The sequence below is a fragment of the Callionymus lyra genome, chromosome 5 (assembly GCF_982586985.1).
Source record: "Callionymus lyra chromosome 5, fCalLyr1.hap1.1, whole genome shotgun sequence".
NCBI classification, from domain to species: Eukaryota; Metazoa; Chordata; class Actinopteri; order Syngnathiformes; family Callionymidae; genus Callionymus; species Callionymus lyra.
The window spans coordinates 8,990,586-9,012,192 of record NC_141822.1 but is presented as its reverse complement, the minus strand read 5'-3'; the positions used below and the strand labels follow the sequence as shown (position 1 = coordinate 9,012,192).

Sequence of the window (21,607 nt, the reverse complement as noted above, 5' to 3'; positions counted from 1 at the left end):
CAGGCCGGGCCCCACCTCCCTCACCCCTTCTCCCTCACCCCTTCGCCCTCCCCCTCACCCCTTCGCCCTCCCCCTCACCCCTCCCTCCCACCTCCGACCGACCTTTTCCACGGCGTGTGTTCAGCCCACGTCCTGTGGATCCCCCCCGACGAATAACAGAATACAAGGAACGAAAATAGAAAATAACGAGTCAGTGAAAATTAAGGTTTTCAGAAACACTTTCAGGTTTTGACTCGTTTCTTTTGACTTGTTTTTTTGTTCTTATTGAACCCTACAAATGAAGATTAAACTTAAATAGCTTGTATTTCATCCATTTTAATGTGTTTTAACAATTTAATTGTGAAGCTTCCTTAGTTTAGTTGATTTATTTAACTTGCAAAAGGTGAAAAGTTAAAATCTTGCCTTGAAAAAGAAATGTTTGATCTCTTGCTCATCGAATTTAAGGAAAAAAGCTCATTTCATCAAGAAAAAAAAAAGCTCTTCTTCAAAATGTGTCTGTGAACCTTTGACTGTGTTTAAGCTGCTGTTGTATCACATTTCTTTAAAGTTAAATCAAATATTTTGGCATATTTTATTACTTGATTTTGAACGTTTTCGCTCCTAACTCTTTGCTTGACGGCCCCTCACAACAACCACTGTAGAAAATGTGGCCCCTGAGGAAATAGAAACACCCAGCACTGGCTAAGAAGGTTAATTTAACACTTGTTTTAATATAATCCAAAGTTTTTATTACACTTTTTGACCTTGATATTATAACATTTTACTTGCTTTTTTCTCTCAATTTATGTTCTTTCTGTTTATTTCCATTGTGATGATAAACTTTCATAAAATACACATTTTGATAATAGTAATGTTCATTGTTTCATCAGTTCAGACATTACTATTCGATGGTCGAGCAACGACACTTAAATATATGTTTCGTCTCTGGATTATTTACAATTACAAAAAAAAAAAATAGTTATTTTCAAAAATACTTTTATGGAAAAATAATAATTCAACCTCCAAAATACACATGATTGGATTAAATTATAAAATATAAGATTAAATGCTTGATAATATATTTATTTCATTAAAAAAAAGATTAGAATTGACATTTTAAATTCGACCTTTTATTGTTTTAATGTCTTTGATATACTTCCATAAAAAATACATTATGAAACGGTTAGTTTCATTGTTTCTGTTTCACTAGAACTTTTAATAGCAGCATCAATTCAGACATTACTAATCGATGGTCGATCAAACACATTATTACCATCTTAGTGTTTCTTTAAAAGATCTTTCCTGAATCAACAAAAATAATTGTTTTTTAAAAAGATTTTTATTGAAAAATAATAATAATTCAACCTCCAAAATACACATTATTGGATTAAATTAGAAAATAGAAGATTAAATACTTTTAATTCAACTTTTTATTCTTTTAAGTCTTTGATCAACTTTTGATAGCAGCATCAATTCAGACATTAATAAGTAAGTAAGTAAGTAATTTTTATTTGTATATTGCTTTTCTAAACCAGGGTCACAAAGCGCTTAAACAATCAAAACAATATTCAATAAAGTACATACTTTAAAGATCAAGATAAAACTGATAACACAACAGGAGTTCCAGAAAATCAAGGAAAGGCCTGAACAAATAAAAACCTCTTAAGATGTTTCTTGAAGGAGTCAGTAGATCCATCAAGCGCAAAGAGAGAGGAAGATCGTTCCAAAGCTTAGGAGCAACAGCCTGGAAGGATTTCTCTTCTCTGGTCCTGAAGCGTGTTCAGGAACCATCAGTAGATTCTGATCCACAGACCTCAGAGCCCGAGCTGGGGTGTAAGTCTGGATCAGATCACTGATGGAAGGTCTGACCATGAATAGATCTGAAAGAAAGAACCAGAATTTTAAAGTTGATCCTGAAAGAAACTGGAAGCCAGTGAAGAGTTTTAAGGATCGGAGAAATGTGAGTTCTTCTACTAGAGCGGGTCAGAATTCTCGCTGCAGAGTTTTGAATCAACTGCAGACGAGACAGATCATTTTTGTTTAGACATGAAAACAAACTGTTACAATAGTCCAGACGAGAAGAAACAAATGCATGGATTACAAGCTCCAGATCATGTTGTGACAACATTTTCCTAAATTTAGAGATTTTTCTCTAAGGGAACAGTTTCTGGTCATTTTCTTGCAGTGTTGAACAAGAGACATGTCTTTATCAAATACAACACCCAGGTTTCTCAGGCTCAGTTTGACAGACTGACCCAAGTCACGATGGTCGAGTAAACACATCAGCCATCTTAGTGTCTCTTTAAAAATATATATGTTTTGTCTTATCCTAACTACTCAAAAATACACATTATTGGATTATTGTAATATTTCAATAAAAGAATGTTTAGTTTAAACAGTTCAACCTTTTATTGTTTTAATGTCTTTGATATACTTCCATAAAATACACATTTCGACAGTATGAATTTCAATGTTTCAGCCGCATCAATTCAGACATTACTAATCGATGGTCGAAACAACCCATAAGCCAGTGTCAAAAAAAAAAAGACAAAATAATCTGTAAAAAAAACGCGACAGTACTTATTGCGATGTTTCCTTCAAAACGTCCTGAAAGCATTTATTTTTACCGGCGCTGGATGTAATGGTAAGACTGTGACTCAGAGCGGCTCTGAAAGGATGTTGTGTCTCTGAGGCTTCGCTTCGCCTCCATTTCTCTCTCGCAGGAGAAACGATCGCCGCAGACGAAGATAAAGGCTTCGCCGACGGAGGGAAGCCTTGAGTTCTTTAGGTCCATAATATTCACGTCTAATGTGTTTTTCAGACGAAAGGAGGTGAAGCTCGAGTGTTTTGAAACCCAGACCCTTCTCATGTGGACGGTGGACCTCGTGAGGCGGGTTGGTCATAATGTTTCGGCGGAACAGGGTTCAAACACTGCCGGCTATTAAAAGGTGATTCATCAAGTATTTGCCGCCGCGTCACGCGTTCCTGTCTCGGGTCCCTCCCGGGGGCCCCTTCACCGCCCGGGCCCCCCCGCCTCGTGAGTCGTGTTTCAATAACAGGAAACAATCGGCCGCCGTCTTTCGTCGCAGGTTGACGGAGGTTATATAGTTATATCGCTCGGTGCCGCCGGGTCTCTGTGGTGCCAGTCGGCCTCAGCGACGGCTTCAGCAGACGGAGTGAGTCTCTGACCTCAGTGTGTTTCCTGGTGGAACTCTGTGGGTTTTTTTAATTCGGTCACGATGACCACGAGTCTGTCGGCGGTCGAGACGCCAGTGAAGAGATAGAATCTTAAGAGTATTGAGTCTAGAGTTTTGCCTTTTGGCTCAGCTCTTTTTTTAAAATCAGTAATGAGCCTCTGTGACTTGAGATGCTGGATTCACTGAAAAAGAACACAATGGGTTGATGGGGGTTCATGATACAGTTGATGAGGCTTCATGATAGTTGATGAGGCTTCATGATAGTTGATGAGGCTTCATGAAACAGTTGATGAGGTATCATGATACAGTGGATGAGGTTTCATGATACAGTGGATGAGGTTTCATGATGCAGTTGATGAGGTTTCATGATACAGTTGATGAGGCTTCATGATAGTTGATGAGGCTTCATGATAGTTGATGAGGCTTCATGATAGTTGATGAGGCTTCATGAAACAGTTGATGAGGTATCATGATACAGTTGATGAGGTATCATGATACAGTTGATGAGGTTTCATGATACAGTTGATGAGGTTTCATGATACAGTTGATGAGGCTTCATGATAGTTGATGAGGCTTCATGAAACAGTTTATGAGGCTTCATGAAACAGTTGATGAGGCTCATGAAACAGTTTATGAGGCTTCATGATAAAGTTGATGAGGCTTCATGATAAAGTTGATGAGGCTTCATGAAACAGTTGAGTAATACTTCAAACTCTCATTGAGTAGTACTATAAAACACCTCAGAGTAATACTACGGAGACTCTCAGAGTAATACTACGATCCCCGGCAGAGTAATACCATGTAGCGTCACGGAGTAAAATTACGAATTCTTGCGAGTACGATTCCATAGATGTTTTGGTAACATTGAGACGGTTCTGGAGTCACTGACCCTAAAAAAACAAAGTTTCTCTTGAGCAACAGAGCGAAGGATGACATTGACGTCCAAGGTTTTATCTTCCGTAACTCAGGGAATAAAAACAAATCGTCGTCGGCATGAATACAACGTCCTCCAGCAGGAAAACATCTTGACCCATGAGGGCGGACTTGTTATTTTTGAAAGTATTGCAGAGGAAAAAAAACAAACATTTTTGTGTACTCACCCTTGAAATGCTGTGACATGTTCGTGTGAGGAGTTGTTTGTACTTGTACTTGTTTGTACGCATAAAACCATGTTCTTGGTTCGATTCAAGTGGATGTTTTTCTTTGGATTCCATGTTGTTGAGTCACAGCTCTCGAGTGTTTGTAGCAGGATTCTTGCCGTAGACGCAACATATTCATGAGTATTTGTATTTACTTTAAGTCACCATGGTTTACTAGTTAGTCGTCCACTTGACCTTGAACGAGACAGAAGTCTTATTCAAATGGTCCAATTGAAGAGGAATAATATGGAATGTAAAGAAGTCGTGCGTCTGCTGGAAGAACACGAATCTCTTCGCCTTGAATTATGTTGTCGATCAAAAGACGACGGTACGGACGAAGTTTTCAAAAAGGTATTTAAAGTATCAGTACGACCTCGAACTCATCCGCTGGTCATGGTCAGATGGTTGAGATGATCTCGAGAGATGTATTATTGTACTGATGAGCCGAACTTTAAAGAAAAATAAAACCATATTCTTTGGACCATAAGAAACATCTGGTCATTTTGTTGTACTGTGCGACTTATTGGTAGTAGTACTATCCCAACTATGGAGCCTCCCAACTACTCTACACTGACAAGGAGTTATACTACCAACAATTGCAGAGTAAAATAATGAACCCTCACGGAGTAATACCATGGAGCCTCGGGGAATAATACTACAAATACTTGTGGAGTAATACTACGAAATCTGACTGGGTAATACTATACAGCCTAACAAAGTAAAATGATGAACTCCTCGCAGAGTAATACTAAGAAACCCTTGCGGATTAATACCATGGAGCCTTGGCAAAAAAACTATGAATACTTGTGGAGTAATACAACAAAACCTCGCAGAGTAATACTACGAACCCTCGAGGAGTATTACTATGGAATCCTGCAGGGTAATACCACAAACCCTGGGAGAGTAATACTACGAACCCTTGCGGAATAATACTATGGAGCCTCACAGAGTAATAGCAAAAACACTTGTGGAGTAATACTATGAAACCTGGCTGAGTAATACTATACAGTCTCACAGAGTAATGCTACAAACCCCTGTGGAGTAATACTATGAACCGTCACGCAGTAATACCAAGGAGCCTCTGAGAATAATACTAAAAATAATTGTGGAGTAATACTACAAAGCTTTGCAGAGTAATACTACAAATCCTCGCAGAGTAATACTACAGTCCTCGAGGAGTATTGCTATGGAACCCTGTAGGGTAATACCACAAACCCTTGCAGTGTAATACTACGAACCCTCACAGAGTAAAACTCCGAAAACTCACAGAGTAATACGATGAACCCTCGCGGAGTAATACGATGGAGCCATACGTTGTCACATGATCGTCTGCATGTCGCATGATTGGCTGAAGGTTCTCTGTTAATAATATCAGAACATGAGGTCCGTTATATACTATTCAACCAGACGTTGTAACTCTTGTGTTATCTCAGGGTCAAAGTGACGCCCGAAAACAAACGTATTACAGGTATCCCTTGTGTTGTCTCTGGGTATTTCTGAAAATGATGAAGAAAAAAATAACTTTTACACGTCACACAAGAGACACACGAGTCGAAAGGAAATAAAAAGTGTTGATGCTAAATATTAAATTATTACATTTCTGTGAAGAAGTTTTCAAATATTGATCGTTGAATCAAATTAATTTGTTGACAAAATAGATGCTTTTATTTTGGAACTTCTGAACGAGATCAGTTTTGATAAAATGTTTAAACTCTAAAAGATGGATTGTCCTCTTTAATAAATCTTTATTTTCATGTATTCGTTATTAAAAGAGCCCTACTGTACTAGACAAGACGCTTCTTCGTGGCGTTTGCTCATTCATTACCTGCACCAGGGCGCCCTCTAGTGGACATATAACACAATTTGCTGGGTTTGAGAACTGAGACTTTTGAAACGGCCTCACAATAATAATAATAATAATAATAATCTCTATTTATATAGCGCCTTTCTAGACCAGGGTCACAAGGTCAAACAATATTTATATGTATCACTTAATAAAACTTGTTCTTTATTTAAACTTGTTATATTAACAGATTTCCTTTTATTTATTTATTTCTATTTATTTATTTTTAAGTAAAACACATCTTAGTGTCATGGCATGATTAGAATTTCAAGATTTAATCAGAATAAAAATCGGAAAAGACGCTTATTCTAAAAAGAGTATTTGTTTTATTTTATCTTTTATAAATGTAAATTAAAATAAGTTGAAAAAGAATAATTGGATAAAGTAGGATTAGGGATTTTAATTAACTAAACATAAATTAAAGATGGAAAAGTTACTAATTAAATAGAAACAAATTCATGAAATTAAATATCTTAACGTTTTTTTAAATAGAATAGTATAGTAACACAAGTATTTTTTTCTAAGATTCCTCATGATATTGAGGCTACTTTTCTTTTGTCATTTTATAAAAACTGCCTAATCCTGGTCCAGACTCACAGATCTCCTGAAGTTTCATGTGCGACCACGAGGGGGCGTGTCGAGGAACAGGATGTGGCTGGGACTCGTCGCGTCTCATCCTCTCGTCGTGATGTTTGTTGGACGTGTGTGTTCTTCTGTACGTGATGAACTGCACCGTCGCCTCTTTGTTCAGGACCTGGAGGAGGTCGCAGCAACATTCCTGGTGAAGACGTGAAAGTGCCGGAGAATGTCTTTTGAGCTCCAGATGAACACATCCTGCCTCCTGCTCTGAAGCCCCTTTTCCTCTTCCTCGTGATCCCGGCTTCCTCGGAGGGTTGTCCGGATACCTGTTGGAATGTGTGTGAGTGTGTGTGTGTGTGTGTGTGTGTGTGTGTGTGTGTGTGTGTGCGTGTGTGTGTGTGTGTGACAGAGAGGTGTGAGGTTGTTCATCACAGACTCTGAGGAGCAACAACATGATCCACAGCTGAAGCAGCTTCTCCTGCTTCCTGTTGTGTCTACAGCATCTGCACCTTGACCAGCGTTTCCGAACACGAAGTGTTTCCTTTTGTTCTTCGTGGAACCAAGAATGTGTTTTTTTGTGGATACGCTGAAAATATTTTGACACGTCTTCAATTCTTTTGAAAAAGCATCTGAACCTCCTCGTGAGTTTATACACGTGAGAAAGATGAATAAGAAAAGTATGTTTTTAGAGACAGAACTTTGAAGCTTAAACTGGGGGGAGAAAAACTGTTTCAAGTTTTAAATGATTTTACTTTAAGTATTTTATACTAGTGTCTCTCAAACTGAGTATTTATTTCAGGATCAGTATTAAGTTTTACTGCGTGACTAATGGCTGCTACTTCATATTGTTACTCCATGAGGCTCCAGACTACAGAGCATCACAGAGTAATACTACAGAGCATCACAGAGTAACACTACGGAGCTACACGGAGTAATACTACGGAGCTTTGCGGAGTAATACTACCGCGGGAGTAATACTACTGAGCCTCGCGGAGTAGTACTACATAGCCCCGCGGAGTAACACTACGGAGCCTCACGGAGTAATACTACAGAGCCTCGCGGAGTAATACGACAGAGCCTCGCGGAGTAATACTACGGGGCCTTGCGGAGTAATACTACGCAGCCTCACGGAGTAATACTACATAGCCTCGCAGCGTTATACTACGGAGCCCCGCGGAATAATACTACGGAGCCTCGCGGAGTAATACTACAGAGCTTTGCGGAGTAATACTACGGAGCTTCAGAGTAATACTACGGAGCTTCACAGAGTAATACTACGGAGCTTCACAGAGTAATACTACGGAGCCTCGGGGAGTAATACTACGGAGCTTCACAGAGTAATACTACGGAGCTTCACAGAGTAATACTACAAAGCTTCACAGAGTAATACTACAGAGCCTCGCGGATTAATACTACGGAGCTTCACAGAGTAATACTACGGAGCTTCACAGAGTAATACTACAGAGCTTCACAGAGTAATACTATGGAGCTTCACAGAGTTATACGATGGAACTTCACAAAGTAATATTATGGAGCCTCGCGGAGTTATACTACGGAGCTTCACGTAGTTTAACCCATGGAGTTGTACTAGGGAGCTTCGTGGAGTAATACTACGAAGCCTGGCGGAGTAATACTACATAGCTTTGCGGAGTAATATCACAGAGCTTCACAGAGTAATAATGGAGCCTTACGGAGTAATATCTTCGAATTTGCAGAGTAATGCTACGAACCCTCACGGAGTAATACAATATAAAATTGTGGGTATAATAGAAAAGCGCTCAACAAATATAAATTACTTACTTACTTACCATTATTGGCTGAAAGTTCGAGTAGTAGTCAAGTAGTTCTGGGAACTCTTTTAGTTTTGTCTTCCATGTCCAAACATATTCAACCCTTCAATATTCTAATGACACTGAAACACTTCCATACTTTTTCATTTAAAAAAATACCTATGAACTAGATCAAAGACAGATGTTAGTTTCCCCCAGTGGAAGTACTGTGTACTTGCTTATCGAGAAAACACCTGCATCGTACCAAAGACTCTTCCTGGATACAACTAAAATAAACCTTCTAGAAATTGATGAAATAATGTCTCGGACCAACTCGTGAAATCAAACCAATCATTACAGAAAATACAAAGAAGGAACAAAAATTGTAAATGTTACACATTACTGCTTTAAAGTCCCTCATCTCTCAGTTATACTGGAAAATGGAAGTTAAGTTAAATATCGCGTTCATTTTATTTTGACAGTGTCTTTAATAATGACATGTAAAATCTGACATAAAAATAAAAAGAATGAATATCTGTGTATTTTCTTATAAAAAAAAAACATTTTCTTTTAAACAAAAAGATTGTGTAAAGCGCAAGTAAATGTGCGACATTTTGTGCTAAAGTCTTCATACGGCAGCAACAAAATGTTGAAACGTATTTAAACAAAGTGGCGCAAAAATAATCCGTTTAGTGGCGGAAATGAAAAGATTCAAGCAGACGAGTCGAGTCAGAAGAAGGAAAATGTCAAGTGAATATGACATACTTGAAGAAAAAAGAAGAAAATGACACAAATGCATAAAAAATCCTCATTCATTCCTTGTTCTATAGACTTTATAACTCTAATCTATGCTCCTTTTGTTTGCAATTTGTTATCTCTTTGATCTTTGTTCTTTTATTTGGACTTTGTTCTTGTTCTTGCTTTTATAAAACTTCCGTACCTTCTATCGTCTGCTGTGAACTGAAAAACCTTAACTTCCTGAAGAAGATCTGCAGAGGGATTAATAAATAAAGTGTATCCATGAAAGAATTTTACAATCAAAGATTTTGAATAAATAATGTATGTGCCACAAATATAAAAGTATTTATCTTACAAGTAAATATCTAGAGATGGAATGACTATAAATACTTTTCTTTGTGTTATTTCCTTTGATCTATGCTCTTTAAATTTGCACTTTGTCATCCCTTGCACTTTTTATTTGACCTTTGTTCCTGTTTGCAAACTATCAAACTATCGTCTGCTGTGAACAGGAAACTCAATTTCCCGAATCCCAGAGAGATGAATAGAAGTCGATCTAATTTATATAAATGTGTACTTTGAATCTGGAGGAGAAGTAAAATTATATTTAATATTTTTAAAGTCTAAATATTTAGATTATAAAGTAGATTCTGTGTCATTACGATGAAGTCTCACTTCAATTATACGTGGAAATGTGAAACTAAGATCATATTATCGTCAATTATTATTAAGGCTTTCTTTTTTCTTTTGCGAAAATAAAGGTTTAATTTGGCAAAGTCGACAAAAATAGAGATGGAAAGAAAATTATTTGAATACTTAACTTAATTTAGAATATACAGATAGCAACTGAGAGCTAGCTTGTTGCTAGGTAGCATGTTAGCTTTAAGCTAGTTTGACATAAACAAAACCCTTCAGGATTTTATAATAATAATAATAATAATAATACGTGTTTGTGAGACACATAGAGATGGAAAGTAAATTGTTTTAATACTTAAATTAATTTAGAATATACAGATAGCAACTGAGAGCTAGCTTGTTGCTAGGTAGCATGTTAGCTTTAAGCTAGTTTGACATAAACAAAACCCTTCAGGATTTTATAATAATAATAATAATAATAATACGTGTTTGTGAGACACATAGAGATGAGAAGAAGAGAAGTGACGTTCAAATGATGAAAAGCAGTGAAAAGTCAAAAAATATGAGAGAAAATTCAAGTTTTCTCTCATATTTTTGTTTTTCACTCGGTGAGAACAGGAAGTGAAGGATGAAAAGAAAGAAGCGGAGAGAAGATGATCCATGTTTGTTTTACTTCATCGCATCGATAGCCTGAGACACCTGGTTGAAGACTTCGTCCACCGGAAGCTCGGAGTTGATCTGAGAACGAAAGAGAATAAAGTCAAACGTTGTGTTGTTATTAAAAATGTGGGGTTCCGTGGTCTCGGGGTCTCGGGGTCTCGGGGACTCGGGGACTCGCCTTCCTGACGATGCCCCGGCTCTCGTAGAAGGCGATGACGGGCTCCGTGGCTTTGTAGTACAAGTCCAGACGCTTCTTGATGGTCTCCTCGTTGTCGTCGGAGCGTCCGCTGGTCTCGCCGCGTTTCATCAGACGCTGGACCATCGTCTCGGCCTTGGCGTCGATGTAGAGAAGCAGGAAGGGTTTGCCGATCTGGGGACGCACGGAGTGAACCCCAACATTTTTAAACAATAATAACAATTTCATCACATGACGCCAGACACATTATAAGAGCTTGAACTTCTATTGGATTTTTTTTTTTAAACATATATTTTATAACAAAATTAGATTTAATTGTAACGTCTGTTTTTATAACAGATTTTTTTTTGTTTTTAAGTGGAAAAAAAGATATAAGATGTTAAATTCTTTGTTAAAATATTATACGTATGTGATACAAGTGTTTTAGAAAAGAAAAAACTAAATATATTTGTTGTTTTTTTTATTAGTAATTATTTGTTTTTGTTTAGCATAATGCACAAACTAAACACATCTTCTTGTAATACTTAATTTAATTTTTTTTTTTTTTATATACAGCTAGCAACAGTGATAGCTTGTTGCTAAGTAGCATTTTAGCTTTAAGCTAGTTTGATATAAACAAAACCCTGTAGGATTTTATAATAATAATAACAATAATAATACACAAACTAAAGACATCAAAGTAAATAAATATAAAGTATGTATATATATTTATAGCAAAATAATACAAAAAAAAATCCTGCTAGTTACTACTTAGTTTATTATCAATAAAAATGATTGGGGATATTATTTAAACACTAATTACATAAACAACATATTGTTTATTTTTTCTTATACTAATGTTTATTGTTATTTATACATTCATCACTATTTATTTATTTATTATTGTTTTGGGTTTTTTTTAATTACTTTAAACTTATTATTGGAAAAGCACTCTACAAATATAAATTACTTACCTACTTACTTACTTATTATCAGTATTTTATTGTTTATTTTCTTATTGGTTTGAATTTCATGTGTAACGTGTATCCTGTATGTGTTATTACAATTTGTAAAGGTACAAATAAAGGTTGTTTTTTTTTTAATCAAAAACATTGAACTACAAACATTAAAAATTATAATTATTATTGTTGTGGTTTTTCCCTTTAAAACATCGAGTGTATTCTCAAAAATACTCGATAGGAGGCAGTAGAGGTCACTCACGTTAAATCATTATTATATAAATATATTCAGTACGTTTTTACTTCATTTTTATCGACATTTATTTTAACTACTGGTCAAATTTAATTATCATTTTCTTCAGTCAAAATTATTTATTTTATTGCCAACAGAAGTCCAACTATTGTTTGTTTTTAATTTGTTTTAAAAATGTCACATTTAAAAAAAAATAATATTTAAATATGATTGAAGTGTGAATTACTTTATTCAGACTGTCTGCAAAGTAGTGGCTAAACAGTATCAAGATTATTATCAATATATATATATAAAAACGATTCAGGGTTTTTATTTTAACACAAAGTAAATATCAAAGTTACATTTATTTTAAATTTAATGAACTATACTCCATAATAACGTTGATAATAAAAGGTTTGGTATTAAGTGTATTCTCAAAACCCTCGATAGAGGGCAGTAGAGGTCACTCATGTTAAATCATATATGTTCATTATTTATACTTGTTTTTTAATTCAATGTTGTAAACTAATATTGTAATTCTATTATGTTTTTTTTAATCAGAAATCAGAAGTAGAAATATTCTGTATATTTCTGCAATTGTTTTTCTCTTAAATACTTGTATTTTTACATTAGATTATCGTATTTAACATGTAGTTTATGAACAAAAAGTACCTTCTTCTCGAACTCCTCTCCCTGGACCACCTCACGAGGGTACCCGTCGATCAGGTAACCCTTGGAGACGTCGGCCTTGGCGATCATGGCGTCCTTGATCATGTCCAGGACGGTGTCCTGCAGACGACAAGTTAAGTTAAGTTAAGTTCCAAGATGGCGAGGAGTCGGCAGGAACTCACCAGAGGCACCAGCTCGCCCTTCTGCATGATGGCCTGCAGCTGCTTGCCTCGCTCGCTGCCGGACGCCACCTCGGCCCGCAGCAGGTCGCCGGACGACAGGTGAGTGTAGCCGTACTTGGCCACGACCTTCTCGCACTGGGTGCCCTTGCCGGAGCCCGGACCGCCTGTGGATCACCCCGGAATTAAAAACACATGAAATTATAATAATAATATCAGTAACAGTAATAGTAATAGTAATAGTAACAGTAACAGTAATAGTAATAGTAATAGTAATAATGATAATGATAATGATAATGATAATGATAATTACCATAATAATAATAATGATAATAATGATAATTATAATTATGATAATAATAATGATAATAATGACAATAATGATAATAATGATAATTAAGATTATAATAATAATGATAATAATAATAATGATGATACTGATAATTATGATAATAATAATAATGATAATAATGAAAATAATGATAATAATAATAATGATAATACTAATAATAGTAATAATAGTAATAATGATAATGATAATGATAATGATAATGATAATAATAATGATAATGATAATTAAGATTATAATAATGATAATAATAATAATAATAATAATAATAATAATAATAATGATAATGATAACTATGATAATGATAATAATGATAATAATGATAATAATGATAATAATAATAATAATAATAATAATAATGATAATTATAATTATGATAATAATGATAATGATAATAATGATAATAATGATAATAATGATAATAGTAATAATAGTAATAATAGTAGTAATAATAATAATAATGATAATGATAATAATGATAATAATAATAATGATAATAATAATAATAGTAATAATAGTAATAATGATAATGATAATGATATTGATAATGATGATAATAATAATAATAGTAATAATAGTAATAGTAATAATGATAATGATAATGATAATAGTAATAGTAATAGTAATAATAATAGTAATAGTACTAATAATAATAGTACATGAAAGATACTCACCCACGACGAAGATGATCTTAGCGTCCTTGATTTTATCTGAAAAGAAAACATATATTTTATAACAAAATTAGATTTACTTGTAACATCTGATTTTATAACAAACCGATTAAAAAGCGGAAAAGTGGGGGAAAGAAATAAGATAGAAATATTGAATTCAGTGTTAAAATAGTACAATTAGTGTTTTAGAAAATAAAAAAATAAAAACACATTTGTTGTTTTTTTTTTGTTTTTTTTCAACCTAATTCTCAAACTAAACACCTACTGTTTATTATATAACACATTTATAAACAAACCCATTGCGTATTTTATAGCAAAAACAATAATAATAATACATGAACACACAAACTAAACACATCAAACTAAACTAAAAATATATACTTTTATAGCTAAATAATAATTCTCATATTTATATATACGAATTAGTTTAATACTTGAATTAATTTAGAATATTCGGCTGGCAGCTGAGTGCTAGCTTGTTGCTTGTTAGCATGTTAACTTTAAGCATAACCATTAATTTTATAATAATAATAATAATAATACATCAATAGACAAACTAAACCAACTAAACAGAATTTTTTTTTAGAGCTTTATAATATATTTAATAAAGATATTATTTTAATACTGCTCATTTAATTTCAGAATATACAGCTAGCAAATGAGTGCTAGCTTGTTGCTAGGTAGCAAGTTATCTTTAGGCAAGTTTTTGATGAACAAAACAATCCAGTATTTATTGATAATAATAACAATAATAACACATTTTATTTTATATTCAGTAAGTTAATATGCATGTTTTAGACAGGGGAAAAAACTAAACTTAATATAAATTGTTTATTTGTAGTGAATAATGTTTGTCGTTTAGCTTAATACACAAACTAAACATCTCAGTTAACTAGTAAAGTTACTATTTACTAAAGTAATTAAAAATTTAAATACAATTGTTTTTTAAATTTTATCTGAAACACAAAAAAGTGTTCTTTTTTGTGAAAGGTACTTTAGAAAAATATGAATAACATTTGAAGAAAAAAAAGATGACCATGCGAAGAACAATTATAATTAATAAAAAGTATGATACGAGATATATAATTTTCACTCAAGTTACATTATTGTTAATTATTATCATTAAAAAACAAAACTTGTTTTTGCAATAACTTATGTTTAAAATTAAATCAAATCAAAAATAAATAACAATAATTTTAAATAATAATTCTTCAACTCATTTTCTCAATGGGGTCATAAAGAGAATTAATTAAGATAAGGCAAAATTTATAGGAAATTATAATATACAGATTATCTTAAAAACTTTTTTTATACCTTTAAATTTAATCATTATAATTGTTATCATTGTTATTAAAACGATTACCAGTAACAACAATATTTATTGCGTGCACCTTAAATATCAATTTATTTAGAAAAAATAACATTTTAGTTATTTCTTCACTTTTTATGCCAATATTTATTCTTTTTTCTTTATCACTTTTGTCTAAATGGAAATAAATTAAGAACTGGTAGAATTGAAAAGTAAAGAGTGATACAGTAAATAAAAAATATATATAAAAGGGAAAAAATAAAGAACTTGACGAGGTACATTTTTAAAACGGTAAATGTAATTATTAATATGTATTTCAATTAATTTTGTGTTTTTATCAAAAGCAGCCGATAGGGGGAAACAGATTCACATAAAAACGTGCGTTATTTACCTGCCATTGTGTCGGATTACGTTTCTTCACCTGAAAAAAAAGGACAAATAGTTATTAAGTATTTAAATGAATCTCAGCAGGAGAGAGTATTTATACATCCTTCTCACTAACGGTCTTTGTTACATCAGGAACCTTTTATCTCGACAATAAACTCACAAAGACATAAAAGTAACGGAACTAGACTTTGATCAAAAATGTCTGACAACAATAAAAATGAGTCTGAAAAACAAGACTTTTTGATGTTGGTATCTTTAAAAAGAAAATCAGGTGAATTACCTTAAAGACTGAAGTGCTTCACAACTTTCAAAACAAACCACAGTAAGACTGTGTCATGTGTTACCATAGCAACTATCGACTATCGTCCTGACAACAAAGGTTGCTAAGAGACGAGTGGAACTTGTCGCTTGAAAGGATATTTAAACACGTTAAGACAGTTGTCAACAATATCGAGGTGAGAACTAAATGTATTTTGATAGTTTTTTTTTCACAACACATTAAAAATATATATTTGTATATTTATAATATTTGTTTCCCAGAAATGAGTGCTGCTTTTTATAACATAAATAAAATACAAACAAGTGAAAATAAACAAAACAACAAGCAAAACCATATGTTACCTAATTTATATATATATATATATATATATATATATATATATATATATATGTGTGTGTGTGTGTATAAATATGATTATCTTTATAAAATAATGCGATATGTATTTTCCAAGCTGACAAATGACAGTTCAATTATTATTATTATTATTATTAAGTAATTGTGTTATAGCGGAATGTTTTACGAATAAATCAAGAATTATTTTCTGCACTGTTATATAAAATATAACAATAATATATATTTTATTGGCTTGTGTTTTAAGAGTAAAATTAAGTGATCGGATCACAACCTTTAAAATGGATTTTTTTTTTATCAGTTTAAAGAAAAATACTACAGTAAAAAAAAGCAGCAGGTTTGTTACATTTTAGAAATAATACTCGGTTTAACCGGAAGCGAGAGTATGCAACGTGTAATTTAAAGAATAACCACTAGATGGTGGTAATGTGACAGTTTAGGAACGAGCAGAGGTCGAAGAAAAACGTGTTTCTTCATTGAAATAATAATGATAATAATAATAATAATAATAACACTAATAATAATTATAATAATAATGATAATATAACAACAATTATACTAATAATAATACAAATAATAATAAATATATATATATATATATACTAATAATAATAATAAACATTATTATAATAATAATAATAATAATAAATCTTGAGTCCAAAGAAACAAACAACAATGGAGGAAGAGCTCCGAGATGATGAACTGTGAAGAGGATGATGTAGATAACGGGTTGAATTCATTAATAATTCAGTTGTAAAGTTGTATCTACTTAGAAGGATCCAGTCGTGGTTGAAGTCATTGTTTTTTATTTGTGTTTTGGGAGAATATATATATATGCATAAGTATATCAGTGTCATTATATTATTTGATGTTTGAATCTAACATTTAAAATGTTAAAGCTTCTAATGTTTTACTGCAATGTTGTTTTAATTTTATTAATTTAATTCCATAATATCAATATTAAAAGGTTTATATTTAAATTGAATAAATATCTGAACAAACTTTTGTAAAAAAAACTATTGAAATTAGAATATTGGAAGAATTGGAATTAGAGTATCAAACTATATGAATAAAATAAAACGAATAGTTTTGTTAATATATTTAAAAAGCTAAATAAATTCAACCTTTCAATATTATTATTTATTGTTATTATTATTATATAGATGTTATAATTATTTCAATATTAATTATTGAAATAAATTGGCCAAAAAAAAGGACAAATTCAATGCTTGAATTCTGATTGGAGCCATTAATTTAGTCGTCAATAGGAAATTGATTTTTTTTTTTAACGTAAGCATAACAGTTCAATTTGAAAAGGTGGCTCAGGCAGACCTAGGAGGTGGACGCTGCATGTATGGATGGAAATTTTGCTTTAAAAAAAAAAAAAGTTGATTTAATTGTATTTGTTATTTTATAATTGAATTTAAAAATAAAATGGAATATTTTCATAATTATTTTCTTTTTTACACATTGAGTTTTATATTATAATTCTAAAAATTAAAAAAAGAATGTTCTAAATTCTTTGTTTTAAAATCCACAGCCTTTTAAATTCAATATAAAAATGTTGCTATAATAGTCACACCACCATTGGCTGAAAGTTGGATCAAGTAGTTCGGAGCTCGTTTGATTTTGTCTGGTGACACAATTATACCAACATTTTTATATTGAATTTAAAAGACTACGACCTTGTCAATAATAATACAAAACAAATGCAAATTATTCAATATACTGTTGACACTTAAAGTCGTTTTATTAAAATATAAAGATTGTATTTCACATGTTAATGTTCACTTTAACACTAAAATATTAACTCTATGAGTTCATTAACACACTCCAAGTCATTGTCAGTTGCTTAAATGAACCACAATTCTGGGGTCATGGTTCAAATCCTGGACTAAAAGTCTCTCTTATTTCCACACGTTCAGGTCAGAACTGTGTCTAAATCTTCTGGAGCTTGTTCTCTGCTTCACACACTCTGAGACTCTCCAGCCTCGCAGACCCTGCGTCTCCTGTGTCTGTACTTAACGTCTCGGCGTCGTTGACCTCGGGGTCCTGGTAAATGTCACGTCTGGAATCTGAGTCGGGGCTCGGCGCTGGATTGGGAATCTCATTCTGACCAATTAAGGAGCTTCTCACCTCCTGGACATGTAGGTCGAGTTCCTTGAGATCACTTTGTTGAGTCTGATATCGAAACACTGACTCTAGTCTCAACAATCTGATCAAGGGTCAAGGGTCAAACTCCGGTGGACGCTCAGGTGCGAGAGTCCAAGTTAATCACGTGATTGAACGGAATAAATGATGGTTATTAAGTAAGTAAGTAAGTAATATTTATTTATATAGCGCTTTTCCAGACCAGGGTCACAAAGCGCTTAAACAATCAAAACAATACTCAAAAAAAAGTACATACTTTAAAGATCAAGATAATACTGAGAACAACACAGGATTAGTATTTGTTTTGTTTTTAAGCTTAAATTAAAAAACCTTGGTTTACTAAAGAATCAATAAGAATAGAATCAAATATAAACATTTTATTAAACCACAAAAAAAGACACGTTTTTTCTTGGGGTACTTTATAAAAGAACACTTAAAGAAAAAATATTACAAAATAATAATTAATTAAATGTATCATATTATATACATATTATTTTCATCAAACATTAAGTTTGCTCCACTAAAGATACAGAATTATTATGAATTATTATTATCATTTAACTTAATTATAAATAGATTTAAAGAAGTAAGTAAGTAAGTAATATTTATTTATATAGCGCTTTTCGAGACCAGGGTCACAAAGCGCTTAAACAATCAAAACAATACTCAAAAAAGTATATACTTTAAAGATCAAGATAATACTGAGAACAACAATCATTCTTTTTTTATATAATAATTATTTTTACTTATTGCCGTAATAGAGTCAAAGGGGGATGAATGAATTAATGTTGAGTAGAATTTACGGAAAACTATGATATAATATATATTATTTTAATCAAATTTAAGTTGTATTATTATTATTTAAAGTATTATTCAAAATGACAGAATCACTAGTAACTTACCTCGAGATAGAAATTAAGAGTAAAAAAAATTTAAAATTGTAATGTAGTTATTTCTTCACTTATTTATAATAATTATTCCATGTTTTACCTAAATTGGGTCAAGGGAAAATAATGAATAAAGATTTAAGTAGAATTTAAAGAAAATTATGACATAATATGCATTATTTTATAGTATTTATTATTACTATTATTATTAAGATCAGCAACAACAATATTGCCTGCACGCAAATTCATTAAAATGGATTTAGATAGAAAAAATAGTATAGTTTATTATAATATATATATATTATAATTATTCATTTTTATTATAATTATTATCCAACTTATTGCCTAAATGAGGTCATAGGAAGATTAATTAAGATTTAGTAGAATTGACAAAAAAATAACATAATATAATTAATTTTCCTTTTTATTCAGTCCTCTTAATTTAAGATGGATTAATATTATATAATTTTTATTTTTGTAATTATTATAATTACTATTTACTTTTTGGATTTTAATTAAAAATAGATTTAGAGAGGAACAAATTAAATTACTTATTCTTGATTTTTCTTGACTTTTTTTATGATATTCATTCTTCCACGTGTCGCCTAAATGGGGGTAGCGAGGGGACACTCTGGAAAGGTCACCAATCAAGTCACATATAGACGACCCCACCTACAGGGGGTCAAACTTAAACTGCATGTTTATGAACCGTACGTCACCGTCAAGTGCTCGATAGAATTATCTTCACTTATAACACGTTGTAAGATAAAAAAAAAAACTTCAGTTCCATCAGGTCCCCGCTGTACTTGAGGAATAGGTCAAATGTTTGCCACTGTACACAAACTCAGCGACCACTCCTCCTTCTCCTGTTGCACGTTCATCGTGCGGCTATAATAAGCACCTGCAGCTGTCAGCAGATAATATGTCCACGCCTCAAATAACACACGGGTACCACACACACCCCCCCACACACACACACTCTCACGAAACACATGTTTTTAAAAAGACTCGTTCACTGCCGGCCCTTTAAGAGGGAAAAAAAAACGGGGGACCCCGCTGACGTCAGTGCTGCCGAACATGTCGTTTGTGGGAGAGATGGCGAGTAGGAGATAGTCTGGGATGAACCATGATCGTGATCATGATCCTGATCATCACATGGACTCACACTAGCAGACGCACAACAAGCACTTAGCATCCCTCAGAGGTCACATGATCCAGCATCAGTGTGGCTACAATGTGATGGATCTGTCTCTTGAAAAAAAAAAAAACAACAACCCTCTCCATTCATCTCCTCTTCCTCCTCCTCCTCCTCCTCCTCTTCTTCCTCACGCTCACCACTGACCTGCTTCCAGTGCAACGAGGGCTTCTGTCCCTGGATCCCCGGGAGTGTGTCTGCACAGTTCCTGCTGTACGGCAGCCCTCCCTCCTCCTGCTGCGCCTTTTTATAGCTCAGCTGATCTGCTCAGCCCCGCACTGCATTGTGGGTAGAGAGGGAGAGAAGGAGGAGATGGGCATGAAATTAGAGGAAGGGAGGCGTGAGCTTCAAGTCCGACTTGACTGCAGAGGAATATCTTCTTGTTCAATTTTTTTAATTTTTGCTTTTATTTTGAAATGTTTCACCATAAATGTATCATTTTAAGAGACTCAAAAAAGTTTGAGACCAGTTTCAACAGCTTGTGAAGGATGATAACATTATCTGCTTCTGCCTCGACCTTCCACATTCCTGCTCGATCGACGGTTACGCAACCAAAACCAGTTTGTCACGAGCTTTTGTTCCACTCAAGATAAAGGAAATGAGTCAATTCTTTTTTTTCGGTGCCTCCAGCAGCAGCTCCGCTCCAGACTCTACTTCTTAAGGTCTACGTCCGCCTCCGAGTCGGAGAATCTACGATGTCTTTGACTCTGATCAACTCCCAAAGAGTTTTTGTCGAAACAAACGACGCATCAAAAGGATTAGGTTTCTTTTGAACGACTCCGACTCGTTTCCGGTTACAGACTCTCAATTCTTTCAAGAGGTATGGTTAAAAAAGTTGACGGTATTTAAAATGAACTCGCTAACCAACTGTCTTTCTAAAGAAAATAGCTTCTCCATCACTACTTTTGAAGAATTTTACCGTGAACCCGGAGCCGGTTTAAATACTATTTTCTACTACATGATGACATCATACCTGCAAACATCTTTTGAAAAGCTAAACAATTGGAGGGAACTTTGTACACAACTTTAGACTTAGATTGTATCATATTGTTCTTTCTCTTTATTTCTCTTTGTTCTTGTTCTTATTTTATTTTGATGACTTTTTATGAAAAATTGCTGTATTTGCCGTGGATAATTTGGAAAAAAAAACAATTTCCCGAAGGAGACCTCCTGAGGGATCAATAAAGTACCTACCTAAACTAACCTAAACATGTATACTAACAGCGAGTGGGAAGAGCCTGGACTGATACTCGGGCAGAACAACAAAGGTACA

The 21,607-nt window shown here is 33.3% G+C and overlaps 1 protein-coding gene across 1 annotated transcript; it reads right to left on the bottom strand.

Moving 5' to 3' along the window:
- Positions 1-10,532: 10,532 nt before the first annotated feature.
- Positions 10,533-20,586, bottom strand: ak1 (adenylate kinase 1). The gene is made up of 7 exons (XM_087790723.1): positions 20,482-20,586; positions 15,475-15,504; positions 13,778-13,813; positions 12,758-12,921; positions 12,579-12,695; positions 10,719-10,910; positions 10,533-10,618 (listed from the first exon to the last, which is right to left on the bottom strand). The coding sequence occupies exons 2-7, from the start codon at positions 15,479-15,481 to the stop codon at positions 10,550-10,552; spliced, it is 585 nt and encodes a 194-aa protein (XP_087646849.1). The 5' UTR covers positions 15,482-15,504; positions 20,482-20,586; the 3' UTR covers positions 10,533-10,549.
- Between the last annotated feature and the right edge of the window lie 1,021 nt (positions 20,587-21,607).

Excerpts from the sequence above, each read along its gene's own strand:
- ak1 (XM_087790723.1), bottom strand. Across the intron at positions 12,922-13,777 it reads TAAGATCATCTTCGTCGTGG|GCGGTCCGGGCTCCGGCAAG; the intron begins GTGAGTATCTTT and ends GGTGATCCACAG. Across the intron at positions 10,911-12,578 it reads GAGAGGAGTTCGAGAAGAAG|ATCGGCAAACCCTTCCTGCT; the intron begins GTACTTTTTGTT and ends GTGCGTCCCCAG.